This window comes from Trichechus manatus, unplaced genomic scaffold, assembly GCF_000243295.1.
Source record: "Trichechus manatus latirostris isolate Lorelei unplaced genomic scaffold, TriManLat1.0 scaffold00075, whole genome shotgun sequence".
In the NCBI taxonomy this organism is placed as follows: domain Eukaryota; kingdom Metazoa; phylum Chordata; class Mammalia; order Sirenia; family Trichechidae; genus Trichechus; species Trichechus manatus.
This window is the reverse complement of record NW_004444011.1, coordinates 3,581,760-3,596,401: the sequence shown is the minus strand read 5'-3', so window position 1 is coordinate 3,596,401 and position 14,642 is coordinate 3,581,760. Positions and strand designations below refer to the sequence as shown.

At 42.4% G+C, this 14,642-nt stretch overlaps 1 protein-coding gene across 7 annotated transcripts in view; it reads left to right on the top strand.

The window, feature by feature from the left end:
- The window catches only part of KIAA1217 (KIAA1217 ortholog), a 401,508-nt gene that overhangs the window by 300,723 nt on the left and 86,143 nt on the right, over nucleotides 1-14,642 (top strand). For 6 of the 7 annotated variants that reach the window (XM_012556703.2, XM_012556704.2, XM_023735032.1 and 3 more), the window contains one exon: nucleotides 11,780-12,612. In XM_012556703.2, the coding sequence (XP_012412157.1) occupies nucleotides 11,780-12,612 (833 nt within the window). Of the gene's footprint in view, nucleotides 1-5,270; nucleotides 5,977-11,779; nucleotides 12,613-14,642 lie in introns of those variants that run through there. The other variant, XM_012556706.2, reaches the window with a different exon arrangement.

Sequence of the window (14,642 nt, the reverse complement as noted above, 5' to 3'; positions counted from 1 at the left end):
CGCTCTCCATTCTCTGTCAGTTTTCTCACTCCATTTGGTGCTTGGCTGAGTTCTTTATCTCTTCATTTGATGTTTTAGGGTTTCAGGATTATTGTATTCTCTGTTGGGCTTAGTTTTTTGTATCTTTGTTGTGGAGGGACAGCGTGGTGCTTCTGCCTAGAGCGCCATTTTGCTGGAACTCATCAACTTCATCGACTTTTTTTTTTTTTTTAAGGTGCCTCTGTGTGGACTCAAGTCCAAAACTTTTCAGTTAGCACCACCCAGGGGACTCCAAGTTGGCATCTACCATTCTCCAATTTGTTCACCACCATTTTCTCTACCGGCCCCTGAAAAATATCTGTCCTTCAAACTTCAAGATTCTGTATGGATCATCATGAATTCATTGTTTAAGTTTAAAGGTGTTATATAATCAAGCTAACATTTTTTTTTAATTCTTACATTGTTCTAATCATCCTAAAGCTATATAATGCTGAATCCATCTTTTTTCACTTACAACATAATTAACATAATTGGTTTCCTTGATGAAAGGTAAGAGGGCATGGAGCACAGCAGGTTAGAGATGCAATGTCCTGTCTTTGGTACAGGTATCTGTGGGAGGTGTGGTCCCAGAAATGTTACCCTGTAGCTGAATTAGGGTCATAATGATAAGGAGTTTTAATCAGGTAAGGCCCAGATAGTTTATCCCATAAGTAGTCTGGTATCTGTGACTAATGATTATATGTGTGTGAGTGTGTGTGTGTGTGTGTGTGTGTGTGTGTGTGTGTGTGTGTGTGTGTACATATATGCTGTTGTGGTGTTGTTGGGTGCTATTGAGGCTATTCTGACTCGTAGTGACCCAATGTGACAGGTTAGAACTGCCCCATAGGGTTTTCTAGGCAATGATCTTTAAGGGAGCAGATTGCCCGGTCTTTCTCCCTTGGAGCAGCTCGGTAGGTTCAAACCACAACCTTTCAGTTAGCAGCTGAGCGCTTAACCATTGAACCACCAGGGCCCCTTGTATACATATATCCATCGCCATCGAGTTGATCCCTAGGTAGAACTGCCCCATAGGGTTTCCAAGGAGCAACTGGTGGATTCGAACTGCTGACCTTTTGGTTAGCAGCCTTATCTCTCAACCACTGTGCCACCAGGACTCCTTGTATACATACATAACAACATAAAATATATTGTTGTTGCCAGGTGCCCTGGAGTCAATTTCAACTCAAAGCAACCGCATGTAACAGAGTAGAACTGCCCCCATAGGGTTTTCTAGGCTGTAATCTTTACAGGAGCAGATCACCTGGTCTTTTCTCCTGCAGATACATCACTGATACATATTAGTGATGTATATAATACATTGGTGTAATATATGCTAGTATGTATATTAGTTATTTTTTAAAAAACAAAAAACTGTTGCTGTCAAGTCGATTTTGACTCATAGCGACCTGATAGGGCAGAGTAGAACTGCCCTGTAGGGTTTCTAAGGAGCAGCTGGTGGATTCAAACTGCTGGCCTTTTGGTTAGCAGCTATAGCTCTTAACCACTATGCCACCAGGGTTATAGGAAGACCTAATACATAATTAGTTATATAAGTAATATAACCAATTCTGAGGCAAGTACATAAAAGCCTGATGGTAGGTCTAGAGAGTATCTGGATAATTTTGACCCAAAGCCCCCCGAGGGTCCCAAAGACTCTGAGATGCTTTTCCCCTTGCTGTGAAAATCTGGGCTTGTATGTGAAGCAAGTCAGCTACTTCTCAGACGGAGTTAGCGATGTTAACATTGAAGGTCAAAATCAGCAAGTAAGTCCTCGATACACCGGGTGGGGAAGGCAGTGGAAGCAGGAGACAAAGGCTCTTTCTCCTCTGAGAGCAGCAGCTGTAGTCCTTGTGGACCCTGGATTTCACACGTAAACAAGGAAGGAACCCGGAAAGCAGTAGGGAGTCTGAAGATACAATTTCTTGCTGCTTCACCATTTAGCAGCCATGTGAAGGCAGACAGGGTTCTTAACTCCCGAAGCTTCAATTTCCTAACCATTAAATTGGGGATAGTAACGAGTATCTGTTTCACTGAGTTCTGGAGCCCATAAAATAGAATAACCATGGAAAGCACTTTGAAAGCTGCAAACTGGCAGATGATCATGGGTGTGTGTAACCATTCAGAATCTTTTGTAGAATAAGGAGTGTTATTAATAAGTAGAGTAATATATGTTTATATATTACAAAATTTATGTTGACAAGTTAGATAGGAATGTAGAGAACTGTCATAAAGAGAAAAATAAAGGCACTGAGAAGTTACATTTGGGTGATATAGATGACTTACTAGAAACAAATATAGAAACATAAAAGGGAGTTAGATAAAAAGAGCCATGTCCATCCAGAAAATGGGTGTATGAGCAGAGCTGGAGATTAGTAGCAAGGAGGAGTCATTTGTACCAACTGTTAAAAGAGGTAGAAAGAAGATATCATTTTATAAATTTGTAATTATTGTAGGTACAAAAAGAGGTTGTCCTTGGCCTGGATAATACAGGAGTACCTCAAAAGAACCCAAAAGAAGATTATCACTGAAGAAGGACATTTTTCTTTTATCTGTCCTGTAGCTCAGCACAGTTATTGCCTGTGGCCTGGAATTTAAATGATTTAACTTTGCTACTTTATTCTAGTCCAGACTGAAATCTGTAATCGCAGGGCTCAGCAGAGTTCCCCATGTCAAACATTTGTGGAAATAACGTTTACCTTAAATATAGCCAGAAGCTAACCGCTGACTGGACCATCTCATTTCTGAGAATTAAATAATTTTGGCAACGGTCTGTCTCATGTCTCAGGGACATTTCATTTATGGTCAAATGAAATATTAATAGGTTAATGAAGAGCTTACAAGAACAGGTGACCATCTTTCCAGTTTCTACAATGTAAACAAGATGAATTTGAAATTTTCCCAACATAATAATCCCTGCCTTTCACAATATCATCTTCATGCTGACAGACACATTTTAGATTTCTTTTAGCATGTATAAGTTGAGGAAGAAAGCTAATAAAGAAATGAATAATAAGGGGAAAGAGGAATAAATCCCACAACACTATGGGCTTTACCAGAACATAAACATTATTTTCCTGTTGTAGTAATGGTGAATATTTACTAGTATGTCTTTTCTTAATATTAACTCAAAAGGAATAAATGGCTTAAACTTTGCTTATGCCATCGGTCAATGAAAGGAAGACGGAGAATGAAGAGTAGGGGACTTCATACATTGATGGGAAGAGTAATTTCACAAAGGCTGCACGTCGCATCGCAAGGTAGACAGACTTAGGAGGCTTTGGTGAAGTAATTAACCCAGAATGTGGGTTGTTAGTGGTTGGGCACATACAGAGAGCCAAACTTTGTGGTGAATTAGCCTGAAAGAACCATTCTCTGGAGAGCAAGCTAGCCACTCAGGTGAAGTCAATGAGTTCTATCAAGGCACCAGAAAGGAAAATAAGCTTGTGTGGTTCATTAGCTGGTACTCCAGGGCCCTAGAGTACTGAACTCCCCTTGGGGGAGCTATGTGCTACTTTTGCTAGAGAGCATTTAACTCATCCCGATTCACTGCAGACTTGGGCTGGCTTTCAAACTCCTGACAGCAAGTTACCTCCGTAGTAATGATGAAGCCATGCGTGCATCATCCAGACAGAGCCCTGAAGCGTTTTGAAAGTGAAAGGAAATTTTTGTGAACAGGGCAGGAAGGAAGACATGAGAGAGACAAACCAGACCTCCTCTCAAGTGTGCCCAGCAGCTTATACTGCTCCAGGGTCAACAGAAGCCACCTCTCTAATGTAGCTGACATGGTTTAACATATTGTTATTCACTTAGCCAAGCAGCAGTGAGAGGTCGGTGCCTCTGTTTTCAGCAGGGTGACATGGCCCTGTATACTTGAACATGTGTTAGACTCAAACCAGCCAACCTACATGTAATAAACAGCAGATAGGTTAAGTACAGTGGTCCCTGGGTGACAAAAGTGGAGTGCTAGCCTACTAACCGAAAGGTTGGCTGTTCAAATCCACCCAGAGGCACCTCAGAAGAAAGGCCTGGCAACCTACTTCTAAAAGATCATAGCCTTTGAGAACCCTGTGGACACAGTTCTACCTCTGATACATGTGCAGCCATCATGAGTCAGAATCAACTCCATGGCAACTGGTTTGGATTTTTGTTAAGTAAGCACAACAGGAGCCATGCTGCTACTTGTTAGGACTTCTTATGTTATGAAGCAGGGCCTTTGGGGGATGTGATAGGGATGGAATTGTGCCCATTCTGTACAATATTATGGCTTAATCAGACCTGCGATCCCAGCCTCTAAGTCCCCCTTCCTGGAAAGCACGTGTTTGACTGAAGAAACAAAACCTGCCAAATGTACACCAGATGCGTCAGGGGCTGATGGTGTGTGCTTCCCGTACTTTTGTGAGAAATAACAAACCCTTGCTGATTAGATTAAAAATCAAAACAAGGGTTTTCACATTCCTTCTCCTCTCTGTTACAACCACTTCTTCAAAATATTGTGTCTAATGAGACATCTTAGGAGAGTAGCAATGCCATGTGCTCCGTTTTTCCCTCTTCTTATAACCACAAAGCGTTTCAATGGCAATAAACAGTGTTTTAGAAAGTCTGCAAAGCTGACTGGTTTTGAACTTAAGAGACATCACGGAATTCTTTTTGGTCAGCAAGAGCAACCTCTAAAAGCTTTACAATGTTTTAAAAATGCACAGGCTGCCCAGAACATGGTAGTGGGGTGTGGCCTGAGGCCAGTGGGGCTTCCAGCCCAGCGTTTGGATTTACTTGTTCCTGGATTCCCACTCAGATAGCTTTTGGTTCCACTCAGTCCCTGGTGGTTTGGAAAGCATGGAGGTGATTAAACAGAGCCCAGCTGGGAGGTAAGGAAATGCTTCCTTTCTCTCCTCATCTTTTGTAAGCACTGTGCTACTACCTGACCTCGGCTGAGCCTCACACAAGTCTTTTCTTGTTATGAACACACTCCTCTTTGTGCCTGTTTCCCCGGAGAATAGCCTTGCTGAGGACTAAGTTCTGTGAAGCTTGCACTAGACTTTTCCTTCTTTATCTTGTTTAGGGTGGGGCAAGTGAGTCCCTTGCTGACACTCACTCCGCGCCATAGCCTTGGCTTGCCCTCTCTCTACCGTTTGTTCTTGTTTCAGGTATGTTTTCCAGAATGATTGCAACGGCTTGCCTTGGCACTGTGTAGTTCAGCTTAGTAACGCCGAGCTGTTTAATTAGAAGACAGCCTCTTCTGTCGCCCTCACGTTTTCTTTCTGGTATTACAAACCAGGGGAAGAGGCTCACATTTCCTTCAGTTGCCAATACACAGACTTCAAAAGTCTGGCAACAAAATGAGTGTTGGGTGCTGGTCTAGGTTTTCACAGCAACGTACTTTCTGGACAGAAAACTGATCTGTGAGTTCCTCCTCAGGAGTCATTGGCACGTTGGGTTAATTTGTTGGTGGCTGGTTTATGTGCTTGTTTTAATGATCCTGTTCGCCTTAGTAAAATCTATTTTGAAGCACTTCCTTTATTGTTAACTCATTTACCTAGGCCTCTCAGAGTTGGTTGGTTAGTGTGTGTTTTCCATGTAAGCAATTGTTAAGGGACTGAGTCACTCGGTAGCCTGTGGTTGGATGTGGGCCGAGGTTACTCAGTGACTAATTTCCAAGGGGAGGAGAAATTGGCTTATCTTGGGGAGGGTTACTTTTTCTCTGTGCCTGTGGCAGCTTCCTTCAGAAGATCAGGTAAAACAAAATGGTCTTCATTGGTTGTGAACACTCAAGCTGGGAACGTTTTAGGATCTCTCTGTCCTTTTTGATATTTTCTTCTCTGAGGCGGAAGCTGTCTAAAACATCCAAGTGTGGAACCGAGGATTTAGACGAAGCCAGCAAACAAAGGAATCGCAAAATTGGGAGCTTGAGCCAGTGTTCTTTTTCACGGCGTTAGTTACAGGTGATTTCCTTAAGTAAAAGTAAGTGGCTTTAATTCTTTGAGGATGAAAGAGTCTAAGAATCCTTTCAGTTTTACTTCATTGTGTGGTCCGATTGAGTGGTATGTTTACAAATTGTAGACTTGAAAGGGTGGGGCTTGAAATGCAATAAACTGTACATAATATTCCCTTTCCACGAAGAATACGTATATATATATAAATGTTCCACAGAGATATGATTACATGCGACAGTTTCCCAAAGTGATTTTAAATAAACAGTTTTCATACTAGATTGTTTTCAGAAACAATTTTAAGATTTTCCCACTTATCTTACGTTCAGGAACCTTCTAAATGAGTTATTTGAGTTATTTGATTTAACTCATGATACTTTGGGGAAATGAGGGACATAAGGACTCCTAAGTCAAACTGCAGATGATGAATTAGAAACAGCCCCAGATATATTCCGGTCTTTAGGAAATATGGTGGCAAACAGCTTAGGGAGCTACCTGCTGAGGGCAAAGACAGTAGCCTCTCAGCCAAGGCCATGCTAGTGAGACCCTGGGAGAGAGTACCCTGTTTATCAGAAATGGAAGGACTCAAACAGCAAAGAGACATCAGTGGTTTGGGCAGTAATGGAAAGAGCAAAAGACGATGTCCAATAAGGTTGGTGAATGAGGGAGAGTTGTCTCATCTGTACATTGTCAATATAGTCAGTGCAGATAAATGAACGTTTTCTGTGTTGGGGCTTAGGTGCAGGCAAATAAATACCTGTGTTGTGTTCTGGTAAGGCAATAGAACCTTTATTTTTGTGTTTAGGTCATCTCTTTCTTGTTATAAAATGAAATTCTTTAAAGCTCAAGTAAAGATATTAGTGTTGAAATTTTGGGGGGAAAAATGTCAGTCATATAACATATCAAGATGCTCTTAACTTGCTAAGAGAAATGAGATGATAGAGAAGATTAGTGGCTTCAGAGAATTGTGGGAGAATAAGAGGCTTCAATATATTAAGGTGAATAGCAACTGTGTATGTGTTGCTTGTTTATTTTCTCTTTTAACTTCAGTATAATTTTTTTCCTAGAAGGTCTGACTTTGAGTATGTACCAGTACAGAAAAAACCAAGTATGTATTTAATGCCATTAATCATACGCCAGGTAAGGGTTAAGAAAACCAAACAACATACTATAGATGCCTGATTCTAGGAAGGCATCTCCATGGAAAGAAAGAACACTAGCGCAAAAGGCTGAGGGCTTCTTTTATTATGAATTGTAGAATCTTAGTCATCAACCTGCTTCAGTCAGTCAGGCAACGAGTATCTGCCGGAGTATATAAAGCCAACTTTTTATTGAGATAGCAAGCAATCTCCCTAGGAGTTCACAATGAAGCCTTGAAAAAAATTCTTTCTTCTCATCTTTCCATACCTTCCACCATACCTGATGAGTGAGTTGCCTTCTGATTGACTCATATCCTTTAGTATATGAACCCAGGCTATCTACCTTTTAAGAGTTCATTTTAGTAGTATGTTTAAAAAATCTTTTCCCACTATGTTACGGGGACATAGTGTCATTCTCTTCTTTGGCTCTCCTTAGAGCCAAGGATGAAATTATCAGGGTTCTTTCAAAAGCCAGTCTTGAAAAGTCAGCCATAGCTTGGCAAACCAACTTAAAAATTCTGCCAAAGGCTTCCAACCTCTAAATCACCCGTATTGATGGAGACATTCAACCTCAAGATTACCTGATCTTTTATAACTGAATGCTTGTATTCAACTCTGCTGTGGATAACTTGGGGTGACAGTGTTTCTTTCAGTGACCCTATTGGACGGTGGCAAGATTATTTTGAAGTGGGTAAGGCTAGAGCTGATACACAGCATTGCTACCAGGCACACGAGTTTGATTCATTATGGCTAGTATCCATTCTCATTGGCTGAGATCCCATTTTGGTTGGTTGATGCCCTTGCCATGTTGTTTTTGTTGTTAATTGCCATCAAGTCAGCTCTGACTTATGGAGACCTTATGTATAACAGAAGGAAATGTTGCCTGGTTCTGTGCCATCTTCATGATGATCTTTGGTATGCTCAAGTCCATTGTTATGAGTGTTTATCTCATTGAGGGTTTCCCACATCTTCACTGACCCTCTACTTCACCAAACATGATGCCCTTGCCATACCAGATTTTAAATGTTTTTACTGTCATCCACATATTCCCCGTATGAACACACAAAATATCAGAATCTTTCTAATTAATTGTTACATTCCTCTCTGGTTTCATCTTCACATACCACCAGGATGCGTAGTGAGATTCTTACATGTTTTATTTTGAAAGTTAGTTATATAATCTACCTCCTTACCATTTCTTATCGTCAAACATATTTTAAAAACATACGCAGATACCTTAAAACAAAATTTACTCAATTTTTCATTATTTAAAGTCAATTTTACATTTTCCCTCCATTACTATTCTTTATCCTTCTAGACAGTTTTATATTCCCTAGGGTCTTTATGTCCCTTTTTGCTCTTTCGCCAGGAAGAGGAAGGTTTTGCTGTGTGTTAACTGGGGTCAGGATTCCCCCAAATCAGGATGTAATCTGAAGCCAGATAAGGAGGGAAAAAAGAACAGGAAGCAATGACTAACTCTGGTAGGGCTCTCTCTTCATACTAAGTGGGTTCTAGATATTTGAAACATTTGTTTTGTTTTTTGAATTACAAACAATTGGACCACCACTCATTGCACCTGATATACCTTGGGCACTGTACTGATGCTTTGCCTACAGTGGCTCCTTGAATTGATGTGATGAATTTATCTTTAGCTTCTGTCCTTTTGATCGATTATTGTGTTGGGTGGTCTGATTGAGTGGGAAATTTGGCCAGGTATTCCCTGCTACCAGAGCCGGTCCTTTTTCTATTTTATGACCTATGAGACCCTGCTTTGCTCTCCACTGAGCCAGACCTTTCTTTTCATTGATCCCTGCTTTGTGGAAGACAGAGTGGGAGAGTAGTTACAAAGGATCAGTGTTGATCTGCTGCAAAACATCTGCCACATGCTCCAGCCATTCTGTAATGAGCCACAAAGCCTTTCATCAGGTATATTATCACTCAGTGACCTTGAGACTGGCACTTCTGTTCTAAAGCAATGAGCATCTGAGTCATGAGGGTATCGAGTGAGCAGAGAGAGACCATGTGGACTGGAGCATCAGAGCGGGGCTGTGCCGAGCAGGTGTGCCTGGAGCTAGACTTTGAGGATATACCTAGGAATGGATCCACAAGGGCTAGGAAATGGACCTAGAAATGGATCCACAAGGGCTAGGAGGTGAGGACAGCTTGAGGATATCACAGATTAGATTTAGAGGATGAAGAACAGACTAGCCTATTGGATGGGAGAGTGTGTATTGGGGTGGGAGTTGTCGTTGTTGTTAGCTGCTGTTGAGTCAGCCCCGGACTCATGTCAACTCTATACACAATGGAATGAACCACTTCCTGGTCCTGCCCCACCCCCATGATCGCCTGCGGATCCGACCATTGTGATCCATAGGGTTTTTATTAGCTGATTTTTCTGGAATAGATCTCTAGGCCTTTCTTCCCAGACCATCTTAGTCTGGAACCTCCACTGAAACCTGTTCAGCATCATATTAACACCCAAGTCTCCACTGACAGTTGGGTGGTGGCTGTACATGAAGTGCGTTGGCCGGCTATCAAACCCAGGTCTTCTGCATGGAAGTTAGAATTCTACCACTGAACAACAACTGCCCTTGTTGGTGTGGGTAATGGGAAATAAAATTGTTACTGTGAGTGATAAGCCTGCATACTCTGGGGTCCCCAGAAACAGTCTGCGCCCTATGGGGGTAAGGGCCAAATCAATAGTGTTCAGGTAATGTACCCTCAAAATGTTCCATTTTGGTTCTACATATTTGCATCTTGCTTGTACATTTGATTGGTGGATTCTCCACTGCTGGATCCTCCCAGGGACGAGATAAGGAAGCCATGGGAGGCCTGCCGGCTCTTCCTCTGCATTCTGGCAAAGGGGCATCCATCTATGAGATATATGCATGAATGTACTCGCTCCAGGGCAGGGACTCACTGTGCTTGTTCAGAGCTATCTCCTCCTAGGATAATGACTGGCTCTTAGCAAGTACTTGATAAACATCAAATTCATTAACGAATGAATTTATAAGAAAACAGTATGTATTCAGGGCATTTGGGATTTGTTTTATTTTCAACTTTCTCTTGTTGCCTCTGGTTTTTTTGTTTTGTTTTTCTCTCTTCCCCCTACCATCCACACTATGGGTCTCTTGGCCATTTGAGCTCTCCTTCTGTCTCCTCATGAGCATACCTCACCCCTCCCCCGCATTCCGACCTGCACCCATTAACACCTTTCTTGTCATTACTGCTCCAAAAGAAGTCAAGATGGTGAATGTAGGCTCCTTCAAGAGAACTTGAAGAGTGGGCTGAGAAGGTGTCAAGGCTGTCCCTTCCTACATGGCTATTTGGAGAATCTCAGTGAGCATTTCCCTCTTGGGCTTTGACCAAAGCAAAAAGTATCAAATATTCATATCCTGACTTAATTTGTACTTTTTATTCTGCCCCTTGCTCAACACGTGGTTGTAATTGCAAATTAGTTTCCTCTTTCCCCATTAACTCGATTCTCCAATCATTGTCTCTCCTTATAAATAAGAGATAATGGAAGACCCTGTGGGAGTCCCCATTTTTCCTAACCTGCATGGTAATGACAAACCCAGAGTCAGCTGCTCAGTCCTGAAGTACCAGGCTCACAATGACCTATTCTAACGAGCTTTTTGGTATCAAATGGCAGCCCCAGAGAGCATGCTCTTAGAATTCCTTCTCCTTACCAAGCCTGGAGATTCCCTTTCCTCTTCTCTCCTTTGCCCTCCCACTATAAGTTTTGCCACAACTGTGCTTTTACCTCCTGAAACATTATTTCTCTAGACATCTGAGTGCTGGTTTCTAGTAAACTTAAGTAAATGGTTGGTGAATGAATGACACTTTCTTCCAGGTTTTCCCCCAGGCATCCCCTATCTCTCTCTGGTCGGGTTTCTAGATTGTATCAGTATGGAAAAATGCTCACTAATATTTTCCAAGGCTAACACTAGAATTTGTATCCAGGACCAGCTTTAGAAAACATAATTTTAGAACTTAGGATACATTAGACCCACATTTCTTAAGTATCACCTAGAAGAAACGACCTCAAAGCTCATACCACTGCACTATTTTGTCCTCAAACCCCACAATGTTGTATTAGTTTCCTATGACTGCTATAACAAATAACCACAAACTTAGTGGCTTAAAACGACACAGATTTACTGTCTTACTGTTCTGGAGGTCAGAAGCCCAACACAGGTCTCACTGGACTAAAATCAAGGTGTCAGCAGAGCTGTGCTCTCTCTGGAGGCTCTCAAGAGAATCTGTTTCCTTGCTTTTCCAGCTTCTAAAGGCCACCTGCATTCCTTGGCTTATGACCCCTTCTGCCATCTTCAAAGCCAGTCTGTCTTCTACTCTCTCTCACGCTCTCTCTCTGACTCTGCTTCTGTTGTCACATCTCCTTCCCTGACGCTGACTCTTCTGCCTCCCTCTTTCACTTTTACGGACTCTTATGGTTACCTTGGACCCGCCAGATAATGCAGGATCACCTCCCCATCCAAGACCCTTAACTTAATTATAAACTCCCTTTTGTTGTGTAAGGTAACATTTTCACAGGCTCCAGGAATTAGGACGTGGACATATTTGGGGAGGGGAATGTATTCAGCCTACCACATCAGGAAACCACACTGTCACACTGAAACTCTCTAAAAACATGACTATCAAAGTAGATTTTCTAATTTCTTGCTTTATTTTCAGATGCAGAGAGAAGTTATTTATGCAAGAGGAGATGGCTCTGGTGCTTCTCGACCTGGATCCACAGCTCATCTACCCCATGCAGTTCCAAATTCTCCCCCATCCACGCCTATGCCCCATTCTATGCCTCCCTCCCCATCCAGAATCCCTTATGGGGGCACTCGCCCAATGGCCATTCCTGGCAATGCCACCATCCCCAGGGACAGACTCTCCAGCCTGCCTGTCTCCAGATCCATCTCACCAAGCCCAAGCGCCATTTTAGAAAGAAGAGATGTAAAGCCAGATGAAGACATGAGCGGCAAGAACATTGCAATGTACAGAAGTGAAGGTTTCTATGGTGACCCTTACCTTTATCACGAGGGACGGATGAGCATCGCCTCTTCCCACGGTGGACACCCTCTGGATGTCCCTGACCACATCATTGCATATCACCGCACAGCAATCCGGTCGGCCAGTGCTTATTGTAACCCGCCTTTGCAAGCAGAAATGCATATGGAGCAGTCACTGTACAGACAGAAATCAAGGAAATATCCGGAGAGCCACTTGCCTACTTTGGGCTCCAAAACGCCGCCCGCCTCTCCTCACCGAGTCAGCGACCTAAGGATGATAGAAATGCACCCACATCATAATGCTCACGGGCCCCCTCACACCCTGCAGCCAGAGCGAGTCTCCCCAAGCCGCCAGTCCTTTAAGAAGGAGCCGGGCACCTTGGTGTATATTGAAAAGCCACGGAACACTCCAGGATTATCCAGCATGGTGGACCTCGGCCCTCCTCTAGTTGAGAAGCAAGTTTTTGCTTATAGCACTGCTACGATACCCAAAGACAGAGAGACCAGGTAAGGTGTGGTGAGGGTTCACAGGAGTCATGCCTGCTCAGGGCCTATGTGTGGGTGAGCATCTCTGCTCAGTGCACACATAAGTCTTGGGGCCGCTCTACACAGCTCAGACCGAGACAGCAAATGTGGACTGAGTACCAGCCTTGGGCAGAGCTCTCTGCAGGTGCTACAGAAGATGCAGAGGGGAGCCAAAGGTCCTCGTTATCTGCAAAGAGCTTCTAAATCAGTGGGGTTATGGGAAGCACATCAGTAGCCATGTTATAGGATTAGTCAACTATTTGGTGAACATGTTATAGTAACTAGTCATGCGGACCTCCTGAGCATGGGCTTAACAGCCTCCCTGGTGGCACAAACGGTTAACACATTTGACTACTAACTGAAAGGTTGGTGGTTTGAGTCTACCCAGAGGCACCTCAGAAGAAAGGCCTGGCGATCTACTTCTGAGAAATCAGCCACTGAAAACCCTAGAGAGGACAGTTCTACTTTGACACACGTGGGGCCGCCATGAGTTGGACACAATGGCAACTGGTTTGGTTTGGTTTTTTTAATCATTTGTGTAGATTTCAATGATTTGGAAGAAATTGTGATTAACAGAAACCATCCAGACAAATGGATCAAGAGATCCTAATAATTGATCTGCCACTGAAAATAAGAAGTGAGTGGTTCAAGTTTTAACTGTGTGAAATGGTCATTGTGGAGTGCAGTTTTGTTGTCTCACCTGGTTCTGGGAAATGGAAAAAATGTGTCACTGTTTGTCTTTTCAAGTGATAAACATGAATTTGCATGAAAGTAGAATGGTTTAGATTTAATTCTCATTTGAGAGTGGTGCCAAAATCAGCAAAAAATGTTCTAGTGAATGAGACACTCTGGGTATTTAAATTTCTTTTTTAATACATATATGGATATATTTTATAATTTACCAGCCTAGAACCTTCTGACTTCATGTTGAAAACCCCCAAAGTTCACATAGTAATAGAAAGACTGATTTTAATAAGATATTTTTCTAGCCTGAGTTGGTTGAAGAAAATCAACATAATAATTACAATCATAAAAATCTAGTCAAAGAAATTGAGTCCAAAAGAGGGCAAGCATTTTACCTGTTGTTGTATGTGAATTCAGAGGGGGTGTGAAAAATCTACATATTTAATTACTCAGAGCCTTCTTAGAATCACCGTTCTCTCTTACTCACTGATAAAGGTAGTATCACTTACTATTACATAACCTTGTAAAAAGAAGACCAGAATCATGAATGGAATGTGAATTGTTGACCTTACTTTTCACACACAAGTAAGAAATCCCTGTCTTCTTTAGCAGAATTTCATAATGAAAGTGCTGCCCCTCTGTTTCTATTCAGTCAAAGGGACTATCACAGCAGAGAGTTTCCAGGAGGATGGAAAGAGAATATACTTGGAAATTTAGAAGCCATTAATTCAACCACAAATTCTAACTCTCTCACACAGTTAGAAAACCAGCAATGGTGATTGGCTTAATTATGTAGGACTAAGAAAAATCAAGACTCAGAAAATAGTATTCATTCTCTTTTTTCCAAAGTCATTGTTGTCATTGGTTGCTTTTGATTTGATTCCTACTCATGGTGACCCCATGTGTGCAGAATAGAACCATTCCATAGGGTTTTCAAGACTGTGATCTTTTGGAAGCAGATTGCCAGGCCTGTCTTCCAAGACACCTCTGGGTGGGCTCGAACTACCAACCTTTCAGCTAATAGTTGAGCACTTAAACATTTGTGCCAACCAGGGACTCCCTCCAAAGTTATTAGTAAGTGAAATTCTGAGAATCAAAGAAAGGGCCACTCATCATAACAAGTAGCGGAGGGGTGTGGTATGAACATTGCAAGCTTATTGGAACAGACCAATGTCGCAAGTGAGAGACGAGCTACCAGGACCTGCCTCGAAAGGCATAGTAGTCGTAATGTTAAGGCTGGGAAGCTTATGCTGTGTGCTCTGCAGAAAGGGTAGCACATGGCATTCACTGCAGTGGGGTGCGAGGAACTGGTAGGGAAATGCGTGTCA